This window comes from Dromaius novaehollandiae, chromosome 20 (assembly GCF_036370855.1).
Source record: "Dromaius novaehollandiae isolate bDroNov1 chromosome 20, bDroNov1.hap1, whole genome shotgun sequence".
NCBI classification, from domain to species: Eukaryota; Metazoa; Chordata; class Aves; order Casuariiformes; family Dromaiidae; genus Dromaius; species Dromaius novaehollandiae.
In genome coordinates, this window is record NC_088117.1 from 1,790,097 (window position 1) to 1,817,679 (window position 27,583).

The window sequence follows — 27,583 nt, forward strand, 5'->3', positions numbered from 1 at the left end:
ATCCTTGAGTCCTCTCTGCTGGTATGCTCTGCTGGACCTCTCACTGGCTCCTTTACCCATACCAGAAGTTATCATCAAACCTCTCCAGGAACCTCCTGAATTGCTTGTGCCCTGCTTTGCTGTCCCTCCAGCAGATATCAGGGCTGTTAAATTAACCCTGAGGACCAGGACTTGGAAATGTGAAACTACTTCTATCTGTTTGTAGGCCTCATCTACTTTGCTCTGATCAGGTGGCCTACAGCAAACACCCACAACATCACCCGTATTTGTCTGCCCCTTAATCCTGACGCATAAGCTCTCAGCCGACTCCTCCCCCATCCCTAGGCAAAGCTCCATGCGTTCCAGCTGCTCTCTCACATAAAAGGCAACTGCCCCTCCTCACCTGCCCAGCCTGTCCTTCCTAAAGAACCTGTATCCATCCATTGCAGCATGCCAGTCATGCGAGCCATCCCACCATGTCTCTGTGATCCCAACAAGATCATAGCCCTGCAGCGGCACAAGGATCTCTAATTCCTCCTCTTTACTCCCCATGCTATATGCATTAGTGTACGGACACTTCACAGAGGCACCCAGGCATGCTGGCTTCCCAGAAAGGGCGTGAGGGGTTTCCCCATAATACTATTTTGTAGAGATTTCCTTGCTTACACGCAAATGCTTGAGGTGCCCCCACTTAAGCCCTGTTTTGCTGATTATGCATTCCCTTTTGCTCACATCACCCTGGGGCCTTTGCTTGGGCCTTGTCCATTGCTCCCTCAAATGACTGCTGGTTCTTTTGAATAATTTATCCATAGGGGAAAAAAAATGGTAATTCAAATAAAGTTGATTCCTTAACCTCAGTATTAAATTTTGTGCTCTGATATCAACAAAGGAGCAACATCAGAAAAAATGCAGCCAAACATAACAGTTAATGAAACCCACACATATTAACTTATTATTAACGGAAATAAATATGTAGAAAAAGCTTCCATCAATTTCCTAAAAACTGTTTTTTCCATGTGCATCATTCAGTGAGGGAACACACCTAACTTAGCTAAACAAACACAATATATGTGAATTTTTTCTCATGACAGAAGATAGGCTGGACACAACTACAGATGGAAAAAAAAAGAACAAATTAAATACAAATTTAGAACAAATAGATTCAAAAATAATAAAATAAAATAATAATTCAGGAACTGAAAAAGGGATGAGATCTGGTCTTGGCAGGACTGAAAATATAAGACCTGAGAGGCCACAGGGGACGTACATGAGAAAGAGGTGTGGCAGGAAGAGAAGAGACTAAACGCAAGGAAGGAGCTGGAAGCATCTCAGTGCATATTATATAGGTGAAAACCCAGCCAGTGGCTGCCAGTGCATAGCTTACATAAGCTGGTTGAGGCAGCGTTGTGTGCCACCTTGTGTTTTCTTTGGGATGCGCATTTGGAGCAATGACGCTTCGTCCTCAGGTACCCAGACACAGCAGGAGGAAGAGTTCTTGTGCTCCTTCTGTTCTCATTGATCCAAATTTAGCATCAGTCCTTGTGACAGGGCAGCTTCTAGTCACGTACAGGGTGAGCGAAATAACCGAGATGTCCTAAAATTGCCTTGCTCCACTGCCTGATTTTATGGCTGTGCAAGGTGATGAACATAAGGAGAGCAGGAATCGCCGCAGGGATGGTGGTGCAGTAGCCACATGGCACGCATGGCCTGCAGCTCCAAGTGCCTGTGGACACCTCAATGTGCTGAACAGCTTGGGGTGATGGACAGCAAAACTGCAAGTACTTTCTAAATCCAAGCAACCGACACAACGGCTTCACGCTTGCCGAGGGTCAAGAAGTTGCACTGCATCAACTCACCATGCCAAGTGCCAGCGGATAACACACCAGGTGTTCATTTTGACAACCACTGCGGGTTACAGTAACATATTAAGCATGACAATCCCAAAGCAAGAGGATGGGCATCTGTTACATAGGGATGCAGGGATCTTCCTGAGCCCCAGCAAGGAGCCCTGCAGACCTGCCTCACAACTACAAGCTAACTAATTCTCACCATGTATCATTGCTTTGTCTACAGATACTCTGTTCAACAGCCTAAGCTGTTTACTAAGAATCAGAACTTGATCCAAATCTGAGTTCACTGCCATGCAAGTGCGGTTATTCCTTTAAATCAGAACTCGGGCTCAAGGACTTGAGCTCAGAAATCTAACAGCACCTGCAGGGATAAAAAAGAAATGCACAGACAGTATACTTTTCAACTCTGAGATTGAAGCAACCCCCCTTACAGGTCATCTGTTTCAGAGAGTGTCTCTGAAACAAAAAGACTCTTCTTTTCTAGCTGGGGTACAGAGAAAAAAAACTGAAAAATCCTACAATGGCACTCTATTTTTGTCAGTGTGGTCAAAGTACTCAGACGTTGACATGGCCCAGTCACGGGGCTCAAAACAGGAAGCATCCAGGGATATTTTGAAGACCTTTCTGTAGAACTATTTTCCAAAAGCAAAGAACATGGGGCTCAGTCTGCAGACATAAATTTGCAGTGGCTGAAGTGAAAGGAGAATTTGGCCAGCTTCATATATATAAATAAATGTCTTTTACTTGCTAAACCAGAATCATAGGAAGAAGTTTTGCATTTAATATTTTAGCAGTTCCTCTTCTGTTAGGTACCCTGACTAAGTTGTTTCTTATGCCACGTTATGCCAATTACATAGGCTAATAGTGCAATTAGTCACCCGCAGCACAAGCCCTCCCCGGTGGCTAAGCAGTAGTCCTGCGTTATGGCACGCTGCTCTGCAGCACAGGAGAAGGGCAGCTACTTGGCCCCGCTGGGCTGTGGGACATCTTCGAAGCATTCCAGCTGCAGATGCCCCCTTTCTTTAGTAATCACAGTATTTCTGCTTAAGTGTGCATTACAGGAAGGGTATTCTTCAGCAGTGGAAGCACACCAATATTATAAAATGTTACACCGTGGGTGCGGTTTCATCAGATGGGACGGTACAGTCTAACATCTGCTGCTGGAACTTGGTCTTGCCATCCTGCTTCTCCCAGCCCCATGCTTTCGCTGCTTCTTTTAAGTTCTGGTGTTCAGCAGATGCTTCTCAGAGCCAGGCCAACCTGCTCATACGGCAGAAAACTAACCTAGAAGTGGATATGGCAGTGAAGGAGAGTTTTCTGCTGGATTTGAGAGCTGAATTGGCTCATGCAAGGGTACAGCAACTGCTAAAGTTGGGGTAAGGGTGGCATGCAACTAAGCGGCAAGACCTTTTGGTGCAAGTTTAAAAAGCTCTACCAAATCTTGATTCTTTTAAGTATCTTCCTATCACTGATGTAGGGTATGCGAATATACTGGAAAACTATTCGACAGAACAGCCTGCACAGCCCAGTCCTTTGAGCAATGACAAGAAAGTGGTTTAACACACGACACTAACAGGTCCCTACAGAAAAGGAATGAGGTGAGTACTCTAGAAACACCACTATTTTGTATGTATATGGGGTATTTTAAAGCTCTCAAAAGAAGACACACTTTCTAAGATTAAGGAACTTAAAACTTGGTCTAAAAAACAGTTGTCAAAATGGCTCTGCATGAGTATTTCATAATCAATAACTCCAAATTCCAGATAGAGCTGCCTGTAAAGAATGTCCTTCCACTTCATTCTGGGGTTGATTTTTCTAGCTTGCACATCACTGCAATAAAGACCTCACAACTGGAATTCATGGAACACATCTGTCAACAACACACAAATCTGAACAGACTCCAGCTCATTGTGCTACAGATGTGCTGGCTTTGCAGGGCAAACTCTGGCAAAAGCTCATTTCAACCAACAAAGCAAGGAGCCGGGGCACTCTACAAAGACAAGAGAGCAGGGACTAGTCACTGTTTCAGAGCAGAAATACACTGAGGAATCTGGAAATATTCAGAGAGGACAAGAGACAACAATGTTGTAGCCATTAATTTCTGCCTATCACAAGACACAATACACAAGAATGCAAGAGCCAAAAGGAAAGGAATTAGCTTGTGCGCTGAGCACTAGAGATACGGAAAATATCCTGTTTCAGCATCAGAGGCTGCAACATACTTATCTATAATCCCTGTAGCACATGCTGCCTCCAAGTGTCCTGCTCAGCTCCACCTCCCCCGCCCTCCCCTAGATCACGTGCCTGTAGGAACCAGACCCTTCGAGTGGGATCCCAAAGTGCATGCTCTATCTCAGGCGATGTCACCTAATGTGACATTTTAAAAGATCCAAAGAAACCTGACCAAATGCTAGCTGGGGTTATCCAACATTCATGTGATACCTGGACTGCAACAAAACAGTTAGAAAAGATGGCTCAATGACATACAGTTCGTAGTTTTGATCTTCTGTCTCTTGCTGCACTGATAGCTCCTCCAGAGTTGCATCAATATCCAGCTGATTCGTCTCCAGCTGCCGTAGCAACGTCTCCCTCTGAAGAAAGGAAAACAAGCTGGGTCTGAGCAGGAAGGATCACTGTAACAGATCTCTGTGCGCTTGCAGGGTGCAGCGAGATCTTGTGTCACCACTCTACCCACAGCAATGAATTAAACAGGAGCTTTGGTCCATTGCAAGGTGTTCGGTTTAAGTACAGGAGCACAATGGAAAGCAGAAACAGTAGCAAAAGTGCGTTAATCCAGAAAGTCAGTGTGTAAGAAATTAACCTGTTCTGAGAGCTGTACTATATTGGGACACAAATAATAACATGATTCTCAGACACAAGATCACTAGTTTCATTTGGAGAACAACTGCACAACTGCTCTCCACAGCGGTTGATACCATTTCATTCTGAGCTTTTTTTTTTTCCCTAGTGATAAAGGAGCCCATCTGTGAATAGGACTCAGCTGACTCAGAACCTCACAATAGTTTTCTTTTTAATGGCAGAGGCTGATGAGTGACCACAGTCTATCAATTCTGTGCCATTTTAGAAGTCACTGCCCTCAGAGTTCAGTTATTTCCCCAGAGCTGAGGGGCAGAAACACCAGTCCATTTCAAATGTGAAATAAAAGCAGTTGGCTTCATGACATAAAACAGGGCAGCTTAATCTGGTCCTTCGTGGTCCACATTTCCAAAGGATTCCAAACAGGCACTTCAATTGAGGGGCTGTGATGTCTTAAAAGGCTCTAAATCAATCGCAGACAGTCCTTGGACAACCCTGCCGGCACTCCGGATGGCAACAAGAAGAAGAGATCGGTAACCACATGCATTACTTTTGAGGCTGCACTACCAGCTCCAAAAGGGCTCACCTGCAACGGCTCCCCAAGGAAAGCTGCGGCCCCGCGGTGCTACCAGCACCAGCCACCTGACCCTTCCTTCTGCACGGCAAGCACCTACGTTTCCCACGATGCTGAAGCCGCAGAGCTAACGCAGCAGCCATTTCCACCAAAACACAATTCAGGAACCTCTGGCCAGAACTGAAACCTTTTTCCAATGCCCTGCTCAGTGGTACAGTTCCTCTATCAGAGCCCCTTCCCATCTTCTCAAAAAGACCCGACGCTCTCCCAGCTGAACACTGGCAATGGCCAGACCTTGGCAGAGGTTGCTTAGGTGCAGTCTCCCATCACTAGCATGCCGGTACACTGCTTGCCTTCCCGGGAAGGCTCCGAACTAGGAGCACACAAGTCAATTCACATGCTGAATTCATGACTCAAAAGTCATGATGCTCAATGGAAGTGTCAATCCTCCCTCTCCCACTGCCTACAGACTAAATGACATGGGAAACAGCATTAGCTTGTGCTCAAGCACGTCTGATCACAGCAGGGTCCACTAGTGCCAAGGACTGACGAGCTGCACCACCATCCACACAGCACACAGACTAGGTAAAGGCCCAGAAGGAGACGGAAGAGAAATCCCAGATTTCCTCCAGACTGCAAAGGCTTTTGCTTTTATGACTGACCTTTCAGTTTTCCACAATGATAACTACTTCTAGAAGTTTAGCATCAACAGCCATGGTGAATTTTTAGTTACATGTATGAGAACACGTACGCTCACTGCAGAAAAAAATTTCATTAGACTAAAACACGTAGCAGGTTTCCTTCTGTGTTATTTACGAAATAAAATCCCTAAGGGAAAACAAACATTTGGATAGAGGAATGGAGTGTCGTTTCTATGCACACATGCCAGGGACAATATGGTTTCACATATATGACAACTTTGGAGCTATAAAAAAAGAAAAAAAATTAAAAACCAAGTAACTCATCTGCATTATATAAACCGCATCAAACTATCCAGGGAATAGTCAGAGCATAGCCTGAGCTTTCTATGGATAAAGCTGATTTATATCAAATTCAACCATGACTCAAATCAGCAAGCAAGGTTTACGTAATTTTTATTTTGTAGTACACTTTTAAGATCAGGTGATTCATATCGGTTGATAACCATTAAAACATGCTAATTCACAGGCAGATATAGCCTCTCTCAAAATTTAAGTACTTCTATGATCATTTAAGCTAATTTACAGCTTGCTAGACACTTCAAGTCTTCATTTTTAAACGGTTCCATTGTGTAAACAGCGTGAAGTGATCCATTTTTGCTTTGCTAGGTAATTTTTATTCATCATATTCATAACCTCTATGCAGATGCAAATTTGAATTTAATTAAAACATATACAAAGAATTATGAAGTCCTTAGCTAACTCAAATTCCCTTTATTGTGGTATACTGATGAGAAATTTCAGCAAAACATTTTATACATATTTAAACTTGTTTAACTAAAGAGAAGTACTAATCTGTAGTTAGCAATTTTAAAGTACTGGTGTATGGTCCCTGTATCCTTCAACATTTCAGAATAGGTTTCATCCTTTTATATTTTATTCATACACTGGAAGCAGAAATCAGACAAAAAAGGCAAGTTTTCTACTTCTTTGTCCTCAATAAATTTCCTAATACAAGTGAAATAAACGCTGAGCAAATTCATTGAATAAACAGAAACAGAGGGGATACTGATCTCAAATGCTGATCTTAGGCACTTAGATAAAGGCTTTTTATCAGACAAGTGGTTTGCCTTTCCTCATACTTTGATAGCAAGACATGTACCAACCAGAGTTTTACTTACTTCAGTTTTCACAGATCACAATAAATTTAGAACTTAGATTTAATCAAGAGTAAGATGCATCTCACTTTGTAAAAAATCACTACTAATAATGGACTGAAATATTTTTTTAAATGTTCTATTTCACCATGCCAGTACTAAAATATTAAAGAAACAACTTATTTTTAGCAATGATCCAAAAGAACAGAGCAAATCACGAGCTACTGATAAACGCTTTGGCTGAATGCCACCTGCAAGTGCTCCCCGGGAAAAGGCCGTTCCAGCTGACTGCCCGATTTTGTCCCCTTCCAGCACGGCACTCTGCAGACCTGGCTGACCCGATCACATTAGCACATTATGTGGGCCACCAGCAATACCTAGGGCTGAACGGCTTTCTCAGGTTTGAGAATCCTCCACCAGAAAGGAACCGATAAATAATTGAAGAGCCCAGGCTGCTGGGGGGACTAGCTTTATACCGAAGGTATGAATTTCACCCACTGCTTTCTCAATGAAAGATGCATGAACGTAAGATGAACACAGCGAAATGCAACTTAAAACCAATGCACTAAACACCAGCTCTGCTAAAGGACACAGTGGCATCTCACAGGCAGTTAACAACTCCTCTTCCCCTTGAGAGCTGTGGGAGATTAGGCTGAGAAACGCAGAGAAACTTCAGAAGTAGACTGAGACTGATTAAATCATATGTGCATTTAATACCTTGCAGAGTCTCTCTCATTTAACCTTACTTTGTACAAAAATACTAGGCAAATAACTCCTTTTTGGAGGCTGTTATTAGCAACTTCCTCTGAAGGTATAAACAGTACCATTAGGAATTAGATCTAGTTGTGACTTTCCTACACATTTTAACATGCTGCCCTGCTTGTTAATAAGGCCCAGTGGGCCAGGTCTGGCTCCCTGCGCATTCAAAGGCAAGGCTCCCAGCTGCTAAACAGGAGTTGAAAATATCCAGAGCCACCAAATCAGCAGCTACAAAACAGCGCTGAGCTCTTCCAATAAAACTGCGTCACAAATGCAAGTGGCACACCCTGGTTGAAGTCTGACAGCAAGCAGAGCCCCGACAGCCTGGGTGGAAGCAGCCAAAGGCCTCCAAATTTGCTGTCTTCTGCCTCATAAGATGGCAAGGGCAGAAATCTCCATCTCAGAGGGAAACATCTTCGCATCTGATCCTATCCTGCGATTTTAAACAAAATGCATGGAAAAGCATCTGCCTGCAATTCAAATATCACAAAGCTGCAGGAATTACTTTTGGCCCCACTGTTTTAAAGCAAAGGCCAGACAGCTATGGTCTGACCAGTCTCTCCTTGAATGACTGGCATAGGACAAGCTCATCAACTGCCACCTTTTTTGTCAAGATACCAAGAACAGTGCAAACATTTACATGTGTCATTTACATGTGTCCACCCAAACCTCCTCTTGCACATTATGGGAACTGAACAGTTCCTGGAGAACACTTTTCAGGTTTTCAGGTTTGCTTGTGAAGTGTTGAATTGTTTCATTGTATCATATGAAAAACACAGGATTTGGGAATCTAGTATAACTGAGGCCAATCCTGCCTGTGGCACCTGCACCTTGTGTTTTGGATTACCTCCAGTGCCACCTTGAGCCCACTGTACAGAATAAATGGTTGCACCCCATTTCCCTCATCTCCCCAAGCAGCAGTCACTGGAGTCTCCAAACGATTAAAGATTACATCGGATTTATTTTTTTCATGTTCCTGAAGATGAAGATTTGTCCAAGAAGTTCTCTGGCTTTGGGGCTGATTATCTTACCTAAGTGTCCTATTAGCTTTTAGTTTGGTACATCACGTTTACTTATTCACAGGACATTTCACTGAAAGGTCAGCTAAGACTCTCCTCCTAAAGCTGTTTCCAAACAAACCCAGAACCACAAATGCTTCAGTATTTCCTGGTTATGATTATATTTAGGAAAATCATTGCATATATTGATCATTAACAGTATCGTTATGGGCAGCTCTCAGACACAAATCTAGCTGGAAGCCTGTACTAATGTCTTTGTCTCTTATCAACATCTATTTGAGAAGAAAGATAGATCCACAAAACTGAAATGACAATAGTAGCCTGGAAACTAATTATTCTGCATGATTTCTACAAGACACCACTTTGCCATAGGTACTAAGGTTATAAACAAACCATCTAACCAACACCACACTGGTAGCTTTCAATTTTCTCCACTGAACAGTAAGTTGGGTTTAAAAGTCAGATTTCTACAGCTTCCTCCTGAAAAAATTATTATTTGATTTGTTTCACTGGGTTGCTGTACCTTAAGGTTTCTTATCCTGGTTCCTTCTAATGCATCTGCTCTGCAGACTGAAGATGTGGTAACATCCACTAATTTTTCTGAGCTTATTCTGAACTAGTATTTCAGCTGGGATTATTCTTATAAAAATACACATAGATGTTTCACGTTCTAGTGAAAGACAATCAAGATCAACTGTCTGAATTTTTCCATGCAACAGAAAACAATGATCCAACATCATAGGCACCCCACAAAAGTAAAATGCCTCAAAAGCATACCCTAACCCTTCTGAAGGACCACAGCTACAAATTTCACCCTTTCCTGCCCATTGAGCTTCCGCCTCTCCACTCATTCCACCAAAGAAGGCTCAATTATACGAGAGAAATCGGAGACTTGGATCTTTGTGTATAGCATCCAAGGAGATCAGTTACCATTCATCTCCGAGTAATGATTTTCAGCAAATGGTTGTCCCTGAGCTGTTCATCTCATTGGCAAGTCTTTTCTCAACTGAGTTTTAACTGACTGGTAACATGGAATTTAAATATAATCTTTAATACATGTGTGGATGTAACATTTTGGACTTGATAATCACAACACTGGGTGTAGTCGTCTTGCCCATGATATTTATTACCTTGGAGACTTTCTACAGAGGTGGGCATTTGTGAGCATAGTAAAGAACAGCCCTTGCACAAGCAGACATATGTTTCAGTCACAGACACCAATGTACTAACATAATTTTGTTAACTACATGTTCACGAAAAGAAAAATCTATTCAGGATCCTTTAACAATGAATAAAGATCAAATATAAAATCATATTCCCACCTTAGAAACAGGGAAGACTAACTCCATCCCACCCACCCATACCTCAGGGATATTCTCTTTCTCTTACCTGCAGCTGCAAGAAGGGGATGTTGAAGAACTTGTGCAGGTACTTGAGGCCAAAGCTGTTCTTCATGGAAGACTCAGCGTACCGAAAATATGAGGAGCCAGGTGGCCTGTCTCAACCAGATAGGTAGAGAGAAGAAAATTGTACAAAGGACATGGACTGCATACACACAGAGGAGGCACCTGCTGAATTATGTACCATGAGCAATCCTCATTTACAAGCCAACCGCTCTCCCCCTAGATGTAGGCTGACAAGTCATTCTGCTAGGGACTGATTATTTTGTTTACAAACAAAACTCAGATTTTGCTCCTCCTGAAGGTTGGCAGAAAAAGCTGGAATGCAGCTGTTGTTGTGCTGCGGTGTCATGCAGCTGACTAAAAGATAATGTGTCAGGAGGCTGGGCAACTGGTTTACTAAACTGCAGATTTCATGGCTATATAGGGCCACTCCTTAGTGAAGATTTTGTTTTAATATTAAAACAGACCTAAATTAAGCCAGCTACTCAAGCACTGGCAGTTGGAATTAAACTCAGCTAAGTTATGTATAGAAATAAACGTGTAAAGAAATGACTGCATTACTAAAGCAAGCCTTAAAGCTGATGCCATTTGCATGTGCCTGACACACACATGAACAAACGAGACTAAAGAAAACCTAAAAACTGCCTTAAAATGATACACTGCAAAAGGGGTACACTCTATTAAATCCTGACCAACAAATAATATTTAAAATTACATAATAGAGAGGCCTCAGAGCCCAATTTAAGGGAAAATCTTGCTTGGCTGGCAAGGCAGGAGAATGATTTGGCTGTGCCCAGTAGCTGTTGCGTGAGGATGCTCTTACAAGAAGAGCGAGGATCACAGCTGCACGAGCTGGCTGTCTTGCAGCAGGATTATTTAGAGCAGAGAACAGACGTGTTTCAGGAAGAGAACTCTTCTGCAAGAAAAGGACTATCCAGAAAGATGACAACCCCTTGGGCAAAGCGACTCTGAGAAGCGCATGCTGGCAGGCACTAACTGTTTCCAGGAACATAGCTAACAACGTGGCTGGCACAGGCTCCTACGTCAAACGGAAAAGAGCCCATCGGGTAAACCAAAGATGCTGTATGAGACACTTGGCTATCAAAGCCCAAAAGCTAGGCAGAGGGCCCGGGGATGAACGTGATGCACATCAGAAACCCAGCAGCAATATGTTTCTTTGTGGGTGATGACGGAGCGCAGCCGAGTGCTGCTCCCTGTCTGGGGGTTGTTGGTGCCACCCTCGGTTACCTGTTCAGATTGTCAATGAAGTCTCGCACGTCGCCAGGCAGAATGACCCGGTGCTCCCCCATGTCTCGGTAATTCCCAAGCACGCACACTGGAACGTGGGTCGGCACTTTGGGAAGTTCCCTCAGAATATAGTTAAATGTCCTTCACCAAAGGAGAGACAGACACAAGCAAATGAGGGGGAAATGTGTCATTCTGTGAGCAGTTTCATCACCATAAAAACACAGGAAAAAAATACAGAAAAAATACAAAGTAAGAAAAGAATTTCAAAAATCTTTCCAAGACTGCTACTTCTTTGCCCCTCTCAGAAGAATACATTAACTGTAAATACGTTCATATCATTCTTCATTCAAAAACAACTCAACAAGTTCAATATTCCACTTCCACCAGAGACCTAACATCCCCGCCTAGTATTTCTCTCAGACCTATAAAACTGTGTGAGGACAGCAGAAGTAGAGGTTTCCCTCGCTTGTGCTGGCAACAGGCTCACTGACCCATAAGTAAACCAGTAAAACACAAGTTTAAATATAAAGAAGCAGCCACCTCTTTATCCCCCTCTGGCTTCTATATATTCCCCATCCTCCCCATCAGACACGCAAAATTAATAGCTCACTATTTCTGCATGTTAATGCAATTTATGGTCTCTAAATAATCCATAGCAATACCTGTCTTCCTGGGAATCTCCCCACTGCTCACTAGTCTTCCCCTCTCCCTTGTGCTCTGTAGAGCTGGGATTTGTAACATGCCCAGCACACCTTGCATCTGTGATAGGGCCAATTATCAAGTCTCAGACATTGGTATAGCAGGAACTCCAGGCCACAATCTCATAGGGAAACTGCTTGTTTAAAACGAACCCAGGAGGGGAGTATATTAAGACATGCCAGAAGATAAAGCTTTTATTTTAAGTGATACAAAATCAGCTTCAGAGGCCATCAAGAAGTCTGAACTTTTTTTTTTTTTTTTTTTTTTTTGATTAAACATGTGAGAGCCGGATTGCGCATGACCCTGATGATGCCTTACCACTGCTTGGTGATGTCAAACATCATCACTACGCCATTGCAGTTTTTATACACATCCAGAAACTCTGCATCCAGAGCCATTTCTGACTCTGCCTGAGGAAATAAAGGCAAAAGAAGCAGTAAACAACGTGGCTCAGGTTCAGGCTTGCACAGAACACAACCAATACAGTGCTGAATAGGCAAAAATTCTAAAGTAACAGCCACTATAAAAGGTATCAGTGGATTTCACATCATTAACACTTAAACAATGTACCTTGCAGGTCCACTCCCTACAGGAGCAGGATGTGAAAGACCTGACATCCTCTGAAAAAAGCATGTCTGCAATTGCTAAAACCCACCCTTGCTCTTTTGTCTCTGATTCCAAATCTTGTTTTGACAACATAATTCCACGTACAGCTACAGGACACAGCAAGAGCACATGGCACCTATTTTAGCTCTTTGCAGATGTGAATATTGACTGTACTTTGAATGCTCCTGATCCATAAAGCCAGGATGCAGTTTCTAATGAGTTTCTCCTGTGCACAGCTAAAAACATTTAGTAGCCGACTTGCTTTTCATCATTTGGACTCTGCAACTTTGCAAAATTCAATACTGGTCACAGCTGAATCTGCAAGGCTCCTGCAGCAATTTGGTGCCTATGGAACAGCACTCACTGGTTTACCCAGCGTGAGAAACGCACCCATGTTTGTGAAGGGGGAGGCAACTGTGTGATATCTGTTTTTATTGAAGCATTTTCCCACAGGAGGAGAACATTTTTAAAGAAAATTCTCCTTATCTGACCGCACAGATTGAGGAGGAATGGCACCTTGGTCAAAGAGACGCGTCTTCACTGCCCTGAACCATCGCTAGAATTGGAGTGCTCAGCACTTCGTATATCAGTGATATCGGCTCTCCCTCCGCCCGGAAATCAGCCTGTCAATTTTGACAAAGCGCTTATTGAGTGAACACCAAAACACTGTTCATGCAGTGAACCCGCAGGGCACTGGCACAGCAAGAGGAGCAATAAAGCTCTTGAATAGCTGCAGCAGAAATCCCATGATCAAGGGCTTTTAAATTGACTTTTCCTGAGGATAAAATGGTACAGCTTTTGAAAGTAGTGCTATGGAAGGGCATCAGCAGCCCAAATGGGATTTGGGGAATGTGGCATCAACGTCTCCCTTATGGCACTTTGTTCTATAGCAGAAGATCCAGAGGGGACACATTGTGCAACAGCCGTGAGGAAGCCACTCTGTTTACTTTTACATACTATGTAGCACCTCTACTGCCTCTTCCTCTTCAACCTTTCAAAGGGTGTTAAAAGGTAATTGTTAGCCTAGTTTTAAGGATAGTCAGAGAGCAGGGCTTTAAGTGATTTCTTTAAGTCTCATGGCAAGTCCTTTACAAAAGGACTTCCTGGCACTGACTATGTGTAAACAGGTACAAAACTACAGTGTAAATATCTGGGGTGATTCATTCCCAAAAGACCCAAATGAAAACAGTAGGAGAGTTGCGGTAAGGGCATGAACAGAGTAATAAAACAGGTAGGCAAAAGAACGAAGAGCATCTGGGATCCCACTGCCCCGCGCCCACCTGCCCAGCCAGCCTCAGAGCAGACACAAATGCAGAATGAAGGCAGAATCCAGAGACCGAAGGGCAACAAGAAACCTCCCCCCAAGAGGACAACATCTGTATTCAAGGTGACTCACCTCCTGAGGATCATTCTCCAGTTTCAAACCATCTCCTCGTTTTTTGCATTTTCCTTAAAAAGAAGAGTTGTAAAAGACAAATGCATTACACTGGGCAGAGAGTTCCAGCATGGGTCTGTCTCCCTGGGCAAGACCATGGCACTCTGTACACGACCTTAAAGCAGGTCCAACTTCTACTACAAGCATGGGGAATATGAGGAGAGGTGGGACAGGCATGCCTTGCTGAGGAAAACCAGCTAGTCTGTTTAATGCAAAGGTGACTAGAAAGTCTGTGGCAGCTTGAACAGTGCTCTTCACAGCATTCAGTCACAATGACTGAAGCATATGGCTTTGGATGCACTCCCGCACCACAAAAGGAGCTGCTCTCTTCCACTTTTTGTTGCATTAGTGCTGAAGAAGCAAAAAATATCAGGGCTGTTATGACTGAACTGCCCAACTACACACGCGCTGTTCTTGAGAGAAGCTATGACACTGCTGAGCTATTGCACTGACCTGGAGCAGGCAGTCTTGTAAATAAATGTGCTCTCAGAGCCCATTAGGTGCTTTGGGCTGACTTGTGACAAAAGAAAAAGGTGGCAGGGTGGAATACGAATTTAACATTCAAAATGCAGACAGAGCTTATGGGGGAGGGAAAATCTGAGCAAAATCGAGAAAACCATGATGAGGGGGCTATGGAGCAGAGGAGAAACAGCCTATGAGTGCATGAAAGGCCAGAGGTGGAGGACAGGTCTGGTCATCACCAGCAAAGGTGAAGAAAGGAAATCCTCACGGGACACCAGTCCAAAGCTCTGTGCACACACCAGACGCTCTAGAGACATGCATCCAAGAATAAGCTAGAGCACCGTAAGCTCTTAAGAAAGTGCAAGAGGCAACATGCTAAACACTTGGAGAAGACACTAGAAAAGTACTACAAAGAACTGTCCCACTGTCCAGCGGCCACAATCGCACCTACAGGGACCCACAGGTTTCTCTTCAACTCATCTGCCACCTCTGAGGCACGCACTAAAATACAGCCCTTACATTTAAAGGTCAGACCCCTTTTTGGTCCTGAACAAAGTGACCTTATAGAAATTCCTCTTCTTTTAATAATCACTTCAAAACAGAGCTGCCATGTGTACCCCATAGGCATGTTAGTATCACAGAAACAGATCAAACTTAAATAGCAAGCAAAAATCCAAACAAGGCTCTACTTCTCATTCCTTTAGTCTGACACCCTGGTATGCCAGCACACTGCTAGATAACTGAGGGAAGGTGGACGTGTCTCTGAAACGCAGCGAACAACGTCAAGAAATCCCCTTCCAGCACATTACTCTGCCAGCCTCAGTGGCTTCTCAAGAAGAGAACAGAATAATAAAAGGGGATGGCTAAACATTTACAAATTTGTACCACTAAAATAGACAGTCCCTCAAAACAGGCTGTAAATAGCTGCATGTTGAGCTTTCTCCCTTTTCTTAGAGCTTCAATAAGCGCTGGAGAAGTACAGGGAGTGACATTTTAGAGCACCCCTGGCATTTGACTCGGCACCCATGGAAAAGGAGGCAGCATTTTAAACCTCAGAACCAATGTTTCAGGCTCCCTGAAAATTTTGCATTATATCAGTTAAACTCTAATCATGTTTCCAAATCTTGAAGCCTGCAGCCACAGTAGGCAGAGGACAACACGCAATGCATTTGTACCTAGGACTAGCAGAGGGGCAACCGGCTAACGTGATTTTCTGGTGCGCACCAAAGATCGCCAGGAGTCTCAGTAAGCAAGAATGAGCACATCTTCTTTCACCTAGCACTGAATAAGTTTAGTGTGAACATACCGTGAAAAATCTGTCTTTGGATCTCCAGGTATTGTTTAAACTCTAGCTACAAGCAGCGATTCCCAGAGTTTTACCAAATGATGGGTACTGTATAGCCCTGCAAGGTCCAGAGCTATGTTTTACAGACTTTAAATATCTTCCAGGTGTTAGAGAGAACAACTAAGAACCGTACTTCTGAACTAACCTTGCTCTGTATTTTTCTAGTCTGAATAATGGCAAATTAAATAAATTATAATGGGATGGCAGAGATTTGAAATGCCTTCTTGTAATTTCTAGAAACACAGCCTATCATCAACAGAATGTGTTTGACAGCTTGGATGTACCCACAGCACACTTCCACTGACTCTTTAATAAACTATTTGCAAACCAGGGGACAAAAATAGCTTCTGTAACTATTCAACTCAGCTAATGAAGATGGAGCGACTACTTGCAAAATTCATGGTTCTAGCAAACATGAAACAAAGAAGAAAAAAGTGTTTCCTTCTTTTTTCATGCAGGTCAAGGATAAATGGTTACAAAATAAGAAGTTATTCTGGAAAGTTTAAATGCTGTAGTGCTTTCGTACTTAAAGAAAATTTGCAGCAGAGAAACGACCTGATGAAATGCCCTTACCAAGTATTGTTATAGAAATGCTCACACAGACATCAGTATTGCTTGACAAATGTCCCTAATGAATTCAGAATTAGCCTACTGGAGGTATTTTTGCTGGTAGCACTAACTAGGAAGTTGGTTGCACTTCTCTTGCTGTACTTTGCAACCCCCATTCAGCAAATGATGGTCAACCAGATCACCTGTTAGCTGTCAAGCAATTAGTGTCAGCTAAAAAAAAAAAAAAAAACAAGAAAGTTTGGAGCATTTTCTGAATGGAAAAAAGTTGTGGCATTGTTCATGCCCAAGCAGTCCTGGCACAGCAACTATGCAAGGACTGCAGAACACAGCAGCAGATTTCAGCCCTGAAACTCTTACTGGTAGATGCTTCTGAATGTCCTTGCAAAACCACACGTCTAAAACATTTGCAGCCCTAGTGTCATCTTACTTCTGACAGCTGAAAATAGCAGACATACTCATCCTGATTTTTTCCCATTCTTGCATTATGTCCCTCCTGAGGGCTCAAGTGTGGGCTCTGATTTTTCCCAGACCAACTGAAGCTGTGGGAGACGCATGCCTTTTCCCCCTTTGCTTAAAATCATTTTCAGCCAGCAGAACTTGTGTGGCTACTCTGAATGTCAAGATCTCACTATTTCTCCAGTTGCTCATAAACTATGCTGGATGTGACCTGAATTTCTGGTATTAAAACAGAAGCCCAAGCAACCACAAATACCCAACCAAAACTCTTCACAGTTCGCAGATCTCTCTCGTCCTGAGCAATCAATGTGTCATTCTAACCTAGACATATTTACAGCTCATGCTTTGAGACACAACACGATTCATGCACCTTTCTGTTTTTGGTTTTAAGTGTGTATCAAGAGGACTGAGTAGTATTCTTAAGTAATGTTCATCATTGCTGTAAAGGAGGTCATCTGTAAAGCAGTAACAGAGCTGAAAAGCGCATGTGTGTACATACTCATGCACAGTGTCTATTTTTGGAACCAGAGCTGCAAGATGGGCCAGATAAAGATGTGATACACGTAGTGAAGAGATGCAGCTCAGGCTTTAAAGGCAAGTGTGCAATGAAGATTGAGTGATTTTATGATCTAGGTTCTGTGTTTTTTAAGGTTACATGATGTGTGGTCTGGGAGCATCAAATAGAAATCTTTATGTGGTGTTTGCCCAGCTTCTCTAACCAGAATGCTGATAGCTCCTTATTTACAGGGGCGGTAGCAACTGAAACCAAATAATCTTCCAGCAGTGCCCTGAAGTCTACCGAACAATTCTTCTTCCTGGATGCCAGAAGATTGGTCAGCACTTGAGGGAAAGGGTTTAGGTTATTTTGGGGGCCACAGAAAAAAATGTGACTGGATCCCTTCAGTTGGTGTCTGGGGAAAGATGCAGGAGCCCAAACAGCAGATGTTACAAGATGTGAGACTGGAACTCTTGAATCACTTGAATTTTAAGCATTTCATTTCATTTCACTTCTTTGCATTCCGAATCTGTTACGGCTTTATGACCTGCATCAGTTATACAACTCACTGCAAAGCAGAAAGATGAGTCAGGACTGTGACTTTTGCTGATAGGTATCCTTTCTCTGTACCGTTAGTTCCAAGGGCAGCAAAGGACCACACGTACTGGACAAAATCCAATCCAATCTATAGCTGGGGGCAAGCCCTCCTTGTTAAGATTTTAATAAATGGCATCATTACAGAAATGAGCCACGCTCCCTGAGCACACCCAAAGAGAAGCCGGCAAGCTGCAGATCAGTCTGTACTCAGTAAGTCTGCACATTAAAAAAAGTCAAGAAGACTCAAGAACAAACTAAGAGGAGGGGTACAACGTAATGGTTAGCATGCCCTCTTGCTTCACCGCATTTACTGCCCTAACAGGTTCTAAGATTTCACAACAAAACTTTTCCCCTCACTTCCAAATTAGCAGCTATATCCTAAACAAATGACAGCGGGTCGCCAGCCGGGCAGGGCCAACAAAGCTGTTTCCAGCATTCCTAAATCAGCTGGGGGGAAATCAAAGCACATTGCACAACTAACAAGGACAGGGAGGCACAATTGCTGCTAAGTGCTAGGCAAAACATTACTTAGTGAAACCACATTCGACTTCGCTGCACAAGTCTAAGGGAAGTTTTTCAGGGCACAGCTTACGAATTTCTCCCAAATTCTCCTGTACACATCCACGCAGAGACATAAAGAATGGCAGCACTGCACAGCAGAGTGAAGAGGAGGCTGCTTTAAGAGACTGAAGTTGAAAATTGCAATTTATGGATATGTTTTTTTAGACAGTCTAGCTACATCCCCATCAGGTTATTGCAAAATAATATGAGGCTTTCAATACACACTTTCAAATACCTTAATTTAAATACAGTTCTCTATTTCCTCTGAAAAGGAACAATTCTTTTAAAATGGGGGAAACACTGGTTAAAAAAAAATTTAGCCTGGAAAACAATGTATGTTGAAATGCATGTTCAGAACATGCATTGTTGGCAGTTTCAAATCCAGCCTAATAAATGCAGCATGCCACACAACTCTAAATATGCATATTAGCCAGGATTCTTGTAGGGAAGGACAAAAGGAGGATCAGATCTTATCAGCACTATGCAGCAGCAGCACTGGATGCTTCACTACTAAAAGTCTATAGTCTAGGTTAGCATCACTCTCACCAAGAGCATCACGCAGGAGGATTTTTTGTCCTAAGCATACAGAAAAAAGAACAAAACTGTTATGAGATAATGTTAAGATGAAACTTAGATATGAACAAGTTCATAAGGGTTAATTTGCACATTTTTGCAAGTGGTATTTATCAAGGATCTGCAATGCTATGTCAGTGGGAAAGGATTTGATTTTGTCATATCATGATGATCTGAATTTTTACATTGCATTGATTGCACATATATAACACACAAAGATGGACATGTCTGTGGTCCATTACTGGGGATCTTAACAGACTAAGGTTTATCTCAAATGGATATGAAGTGGAGAGAAAACAGTCCCTTCAGATTTTAGATACATGTCCCACTGTCAGAAATAAACGCAGTATCAGAAGAGCTGTTGTCATCATCTGCACATACCAAATCTCATCCATTCTGTCAAAAAAAAAAAAAAAAAAAAAAAAAAAAAAAAAAAAAAGACAAGTCTCTGTAGTTTAGACCATGATTCTGCTCAGAGAAGCTATTCACAGAAATAAACGTTGGAACCACGTGATTCCCAAATTAACTATCAATTCATACCCAAGTTGCAAGGCAGTGAGAAAACAGATGGTTTTCTTAAGCCCTGCACATGTTATCCTAGGATCTGAAAGACAAGTCAGAATCAAGCTAACTTCAGCAGTAATCCTGATCTAAGTAAGGTTTTATATACACTGTGAAAGACTGGTGTTTAAAAGGGAAGGGCGGGGGGATGATAAATCACCCAGGATTTTATATTAAAATTACTAGCTCAGGTCTAACCTAAAATCTCCATTATGAACTTGAACTAGAGCTGGTATCTTTAACCATCTTTCCTTTGTAAATATTTTTATTATGATTTAGCCACCACAAAAAAAAAATACTTTCTCCCTTCCTACTCCCCCTTTTTTTTTGGTGCTAATGCATGTATAAGTTGCACAAGTGGTACACTTAGAGATAGCACACTTCACATATAATTCTGCTGGGCATCTGTGTGCCAGCACATGTTCTAGTTAAGTCTGCAGAAAGGGTAACAACACTGAAGTTATTAAAAAAAAGAAATCAAGTTCCCATTAGTGTAGTCATCAGATTTGACCAAGAGAAGCTCACAAACAAGGAGCACACCTGCGGAGCAAGAAGTGCTCATTTGTGAAGTTGCTTTCCCGACCATAATTGCACTCTAAACCAGGAGCCTGCCAGGCAGAAAACACCTCTTAAAAGAAGACAGACAAAAATGTGCACTTGAGGCTATAGAATGTGCTGCTAACATTTTCATCTGAACCCCAACCTCTTTTAGCAACAGACTCCACCTTTGCACTGTGTTCAGAAATGTCTATTATTTTTAGGAAATAGAACTTCATACCCTGACAAAAATTGAAGACTAATGAAAAATGTATTAACCCATCTTATTATGTTCCTCAGCTAAGCATTTAGAAAACATTTTGGATTAAATATTACATTCTGTCCTAAGTGGATTTAAGTAATTAACTTCTCTTTGATATACACAGGAGGGAAGGATAAATCACTGCAGATAACATCTTACGAATTTAACAATATTCTTGCTTTGAAAAAACAGCTCAGCAAGAAGTTTTATAAACAGAACAAAGAACTCAGTAGCTGTCTAAATATTTATAAAAATATAAAGGAGAAGAAATGAAGTTTATTATACAGTTCATACAATTTAAATATACAAAGAAGCAGGCTATTCCATTCATCACAGAGCATGTGAAATAACAGCTTGTGTTAGGAGAACTCCTCTCTCCTATATTATTATTTCAGGAAGATATTATTTCAGAAAGTAACATCCAAAAAATAAATACACGCTTTTTCCTGAAGAAAGTGGAGGCAAATAGGTATTTCTGAATTCCACATAAGCTTTTAATTAAAATTGAGAAAGACCAATCAATCTGCATTAGAAAGGAAGTTATAAATCTTACCTTTGTCTACTACATCCCAGACTTCAACTTTAACGATATCATCAGTGGCTAAAAGCACAATAAGAACACAAAACGTTAGAAAAAGGGTTTCAGCAAGATGGAGAAGGCCAGTCCCCCACCACACAAAGCCTAACCCAAAGCAAATAGTGCCAAAATAACAAATCAAGGTCAAAAGAAAAGCTAACTCACTCCCCAGTAAGTTGGAAAAATCCCAAAACATAGTTTAAAGGAGGCCTGCCATTGAAGAACCAAGATGTACACCAAAATTGTGCTCTCTAAAGAACATCTTAAAAATTATTAGTCACATAAATGATATGGTTAGACTTCCTTCAAATTTTATGTCAGATTCGGAGCATGTTATAAAAATTTCACTTAGATTCTCTTCATAACATGCAGAGGTTTCCATGTTGTTCTTTCAGAATAGATGTAAATTAAAATTGGAGAATAGAGTCTAGTCCAGAAGCAATGTGTGCAATTGAAAAAAATGGGGATACACACACGTAAAGAAGATCAACTATATTATTAATATTTCTATGTAAATGTGAGAAATGGGATAGACACTCCTGTGGTTACAGAAATCTACACTCTCCGTAAATTTCAGGTTATTTGGCTTATTCTTCTGACAAAAAATAAGATATTACTAGCAATTTTGCCTCTTGAAGAACTGCAGAATCCATAAGTAAAGGACAGCAAGATAGAGATTTGAGATTTGAGTTGCTAAAGTCTAAAGCAAAACAAGCAAAATCCTAACCGCAAAAAACCTACTGCTGATAATGACAGCTAGCAGTTTAACTTTTAGGCTGTATGCAGAATAAATTAAGTGAAGCTGCTCATTGAATCTGAACAAGCAGTCTCATCTTCACAGCGCTGTTCCAAGAAACAGCTGCTTTTAGGACATCATATAAGGTACTAAGCAAAAGCTTGTACTTGTAGCAACTCTGAACATAAGCCATAGAGTAACATGACAACGGCTCAAAGTAGAAAACAACCTTCTATCCTAGCATTGCTGAATATAGCTAAGTGTCACTGTCAAGCCAGGAAACATTTCTTCTATGGAATCCATTGTTGGCTTAAAACATTTCAAAATTCTGTAAAGACAGAGGAATAAAGAAAAAGTTTGATCATCTACTTCCTCAAAAAGATCTTTTTTACAGTCATGCATGAAGCCAAATCAGGGCCTGTTTTTCTCGTAGCAACTCCCACTTAATCCTCCAGTTTGCTGGCAAGGCACAAGATGAACAAGAGACTTGCCCAGGGTCAGCTGCTGCATCACGGGCCCGGATGGTAGGCAATAGGTACACAGAGGCTTGCAGTCTTCTGCTTTAACCATTACACTTCTCAAATTCCTTGTCTCTGAATATTTCTACAGATCATCAGTTCACACAGGGCTACAGTGCAACCACTCCCCATTACTCACATGACTGGCATCCGGCTGTATGAACAGAGATCCATACATACTGGCTCTCACAGTAAGGCACTCCTCTCTGTGATCTGGGATGCTCAAGTCCACAGTGTGTTCAGGGCGCACCGTGATCCATCAAGTGCTCTGACACAGATAACCTATTCGAGTTCTGCCCCCAAATTCAGACCCTGTAACTGGGACTAGCAGTGCTGCAGCTGTCCCAGAAGCACAAAGGCATGGACAGACCAGCAAAGTCGATCTTTGCTCCGCTCAACAGTCAAGACATTCTGCAAGGTGACAGGAGACATTTTTCTCTTTTAGATGGCAAACTTTGCGTCATCATGGGAGGAGCCTAGAAAGCAGTTTGTTCTTTCCAGCAGCTTCACGTGAAGAAGCAAGTAACTTCTAGGAAGGGGTTTCTATGGAGAAGTCAGAACCCCTTTCTGGAAAACAAAACCCTGTGGGTGACCTGCAGTGCCCTCCTAGGAGATGGCCTGGTGCCTGCACTGGACCTTTGCTCCGAAGCTCCAGTGATCTCCACCTTCTTATCCTAATACCAAGTGCAAGCGCACCCTCAGTTATGGTTTGTTCTCCTAGCAAGTAATTTCCACAGTACTAAAGTCCTGCTGGGCAGTGTGGCTTCTAGATAGCCAAGGAGTGGAACTGTTTGACACAGAAAGAAGAGACCTGCTGTGTACCCTTCCAGCTAAGGGGAAACACGGAGCTTAGCAAAGAACTTGACTACACAAGATCCAAGAAAACCATTTTTCCATGTTTTATTTTTCCCCTTGTGTTAGGAACAGTGTTTCTGCTAGCTACTAGACAACAAATTCTTCCTTTTCATCACCAGCTTCATTCCTGACTATCTTGAACACACAAGAGGATAATTACTTCAGTGCTGCTGTGTTAGCTTTCTTATGACTCATACACAGCTGTATGAGCAGCATTTCACCTTAATGGCTTCTGAAGGCGTGTTGCAGAAAAAGAGTGCCAATTCATCATTTTAATTCTGTAACTTGGATTAACCTAAACCCATTACATGGATAAAAACACTGAGAAACCTCTACTCAGTTGCTATTTGGCTAAGTAGTCTGTAGCCAGTTGCACACATGACATTGTTTTCCTGGAAAACAGTGAAGAAGTGAAAAGGGTCCATTTGCGAGAAAGATCCTTTAAAAATAAAAAACTATGTCTTTATGGGTGGCTTTGTCATAAAAATTCAGAGATTCTCAGACATTAATTCTCATAGTTACGTGATTCACCTCATATTTTGGATCACAAATCCTACAGAGCAGAGCAGCTCTGTCATTCCACACACTCATCTATAAAGCTTTCAAAGTATTCTGAACAAAAGTATTTGCTGATTTTTACTTCAGACTCCCCTTCTGAGACTGACAGAAGGAGAATAAAATTGATGACTAGCATAATCTAAGAACTGTACATTAGAGTCAGAAATGGTAACTCCTTACCTAGACATAAAGGTCAAAAAAATTCCATAATAAAGACAGTTGGCTCAGAAAAGTAATTTTGTTCATTCTGAGCAGCAAAATATAACTCAAATTCCTTTAGCTTTATTAAATCCTCCAATGTGAAACTTCTGAAGATATGACAAGGGGAAATTTCCAAATCTAAAATGTTAATCTTCTAATGCCAGGCAATATGAGAATTCTAGAACATTTGACAGCAATTTAATTAATATCTGTAAATATTTGCTGCCAACTACCTCATAATGTTTATTCAAGGTAGCTTGAGAGCATGATCACAGGCAAAATAAACTTTCTTTTTCCTCTACAGATTAACTCAGCCAACAGGACAGCAATTAGATCTGACTCAATTTCTGAGTGCCCACATCATCTGTCTTGGATGGAAAGCTTTCACAGCAGGAAACATACCTTACAAAGTTTTTTAAAGGGGGTTATTTTTATAAGCTTTAAGGAGGTCAGCCAGTAATTTCCTGTATTACTGGAAATTATTAGTAAGAAAATAATAGTTTTCTAAAGTGAAAGAAACAGAAGTGAAAGGCACAATTTCATGTAGTCTTCCAAATGCTCCAACTAGTTTGGCAACGCTTTACCTTTGAGAAAAGTCCATCACCATATGTACGTACTGCTGTCAACACTAACCAGCACGCCCTACAAAAATGTATCACGTAAACATTGGAACTCAGCACTAGAAATAACAAACCAACCTGCAATTACTGACTTGCAGCAAAGGCCAGCTTCACATCTAGCTGCTTTCTACCCTGGGATCACGTCCCTGTTGAAAAAGCCAATGCCCACGTCTCAGCTCAGCAAAAGTAAATGCAGTCCCTAAAATATGCAGAAACATGTGAGATGACTAGATCTTTCTACACATGGAACAGACTCTTCCAACACCTTTCTGCATGTAACTGTCCATGTACAAAACAACTAGGTATGAATTAGACTCTTAAAAAAAAAAATCAAACACCAAATTTCAGTGCTGTATTTACAAGCCATGCTTATATTATAGGCACTGATTAGAGAGGAAACTAAACATCTACGCTTTTACCTATGATACTGCAGAAAATCACGATTAACATTCAGAATGCTCTTTACATTTCGATATCTGAGAAAGAAGTATCCCATGCTTTTATCTAAGTCTGTTGAGACTGAAGCATTCGAGATTGCTTTTGGAGATGCTTTCCATAATCCAAGCAACCTTCAAGGTCTACCTTCACACATCAGTAATGGATGTGCTGATATTTCAAGAGAGGAACGAGAGGGTGGGGGAAGGATGCCACAGCTAAAATGCAATATGCCAGACGTGTCGCTGCAGATGGGGAATGCTGCATGAATAATGAAGATCTGTCAATGTCTTGGGCCAGCTGATAGGCGAAACAGCAGGAAGACAGCACTCCAAAATAAAGGTGCTTTATGAAGAAACAGAGAAGTTAATGAGCAGACTTTTGCATCATCGCAATACAGAGAGTCCCTGCCAAAGCATCTGAGCGCCTGTGACACAAGGCTTAGCTCAATGCCAGATCCTGAATCTCTTTTTCTTCCACATCCAAAGTATATCAGAGCTAGCCATTACTATAAACCTTTTCAACATTTATCAAGAAAAAGGTGACTAATGTGGAAGCCTATCTTCAAAAGGCAATGAGACAGTCTCCTGAACTTTGATTACCAGTACCTTGCGAACCTACAATAGCAGTATGTGCTTGCACTCCTTGTGCTGAAGCCTATGAAGCCAACAGATATTACGATATCCCAAGGCGGCCTGCTTGCAGACGCATCCCGCGGCTCCATGATCATTGACATAAGACTTGTGCATTACAGAATCACTTGGCAATACAAATTTGATCACTGAATTAGCCAAAGCACTCAATACAACATGCTTTTATTCCAGTTGAAAGGAGACAGAGGGTACATAATTCAGCATAAAGTCAGAGTGGTGTGGAGAGACAGTATTTGATATGACAAACTTAGACTGCTGTCATTTTTTTTAAGCAAAATCAGACTTACAGAGCAAGTTCATGCTGAATCAGTACTTCATCCCACAAGGCTGTGGCATTTTTCATCAGGAACCTGAAAGCTGGATTTACTGCACTGTTGAACTACTGCCTTATGCAATTTCAATGCCTGCGGAGTCTTCTCCAGGCTAGATTCAGGGCTTTCACAGCCTCTTTAAACTGCCACAGCAGATGGGAAAATCACGTCTCATCTCTCAAAGTGAAACAAGCACTTTAAAAAGCTACTGACAAGATACTTCCGTGCTTCAGTAACTCAACCTAAAGTTATTATTGCTACAACCATTTTTAAAACGTCATTTTTATCATTTACTGGAAGCTTTTTATATTTTGATCAGACAATGAAAGACAAGAGTGCATCATGTTATTCACTTGTACACAACATAATAACGCCAAGCACAGCTAGCCTCAGAAGCAGATCTCCATAATAAACATGTTTCCACATGTCAAGCATATCACAAATATTTCAAATTTTTTGGATGACCTATGAAAAACTTTCCTAGGATTGCAGCTTCCAATGGCATATCCTTTAGTACTTACGATATATAGTTTTTGAGTCAAGTTATTAAAAACACAACTGAGAAACTGCGAATAATAAATTAAAATAACTTGAGTGCTGAGAGCCCCTTTTCTCTCCCAAACAGACACAGAATAAGAAGCAAATGAGGATGCAGTAGAACTTCTACCCCCAGGCACAGATGACTGCTCCACAACTGTCACTCCCTCCACCCCTCTCCTTCCTTACTTTTATAGTTCCAGTGGATGCTGGTGACTTGGATCTCCTGAGTTGGAATATACTCCTCGATAAATTTCTTCCCCTGCAGTCGGTGCCAGAGAGTGGTTTTGCCGGTGTTCCTGTCCCCTCGGATAACAATTTTCACTGAAGAAAAGAGCAAGCAGATAAATAAAGTTGATTAAAACAAACCTAAGAACACTTGGAAAAGCACGTTAAGATTTTGCAAGCGTTATTCAGATGTAATTAATTCTCTCACGTTACACAGGCATGATGGTTTGTTAAAAAACAAGCAGCTCAATTGTTAAAATTACTGTTAATTCAGTTACTCAAACTAGCTCAGCAGAAAGAACCAATGTCAAGACTGAGTCTGCACAGCTTTAGCCAGCTAAGTTTCTGCTCTCATTTCTGCTTACTTTTCATCCTCCTGCCTTCTCTCACCTGTATCTAGCCCTTACTCCAACTTTGTCATAGCCTATCCCTTTGCAAGGCTTCAATACTAGGCTTCTCCTTCAATTATCTCCTCTATCATTTACATTTCTCCTTAAACACTGCTCATTCCTTGAGGAAACAATATTTTCCTTGAGCCTGTTGCACAAAGTCATTAAAAACTCAAGGACCAGTTCTTAGCTGACCTGAATGAGACAGGGTATTCTGTTCACAAGTGCTGCTCCACTTTCATAAGGGTGTGAATTTTAACCAAGGCACTGGTGCAAAAGGTCTGTGAATGTTCTTGGAGAGCTGAGAGGCAGCTTCTGGTGAACATCACTGCAGAGTTAAGCTGTTACCACTCTCAGCTGC

General features: G+C 41.7%; 1 protein-coding gene across 2 annotated transcripts in view; it reads right to left on the bottom strand.

Moving 5' to 3' along the window:
- RABL6 (RAB, member RAS oncogene family like 6) overlaps nt 1-27,583 on the bottom strand; it is a 59,399-nt gene that overhangs the window by 24,651 nt on the left and 7,165 nt on the right. The window contains exons 2-8 of one of the 2 annotated variants that reach the window (XM_026106206.2): nt 26,795-26,929; nt 21,158-21,205; nt 14,146-14,198; nt 12,462-12,553; nt 11,445-11,585; nt 10,183-10,288; nt 4,317-4,420 (exon numbers count right to left, since the gene is read on the bottom strand). In XM_026106206.2, coding sequence (XP_025961991.2) covers nt 4,317-4,420; nt 10,183-10,288; nt 11,445-11,585; nt 12,462-12,553; nt 14,146-14,198; nt 21,158-21,205; nt 26,795-26,929 — 679 coding nt within the window. Of the gene's footprint in view, nt 1-4,316; nt 4,421-10,182; nt 10,289-11,444; nt 11,586-12,461; nt 12,554-14,145; nt 14,199-21,157; nt 21,206-26,044; nt 26,073-26,794; nt 26,930-27,583 lie in introns of those variants that run through there. The other variant, XM_064523546.1, reaches the window with a different exon arrangement.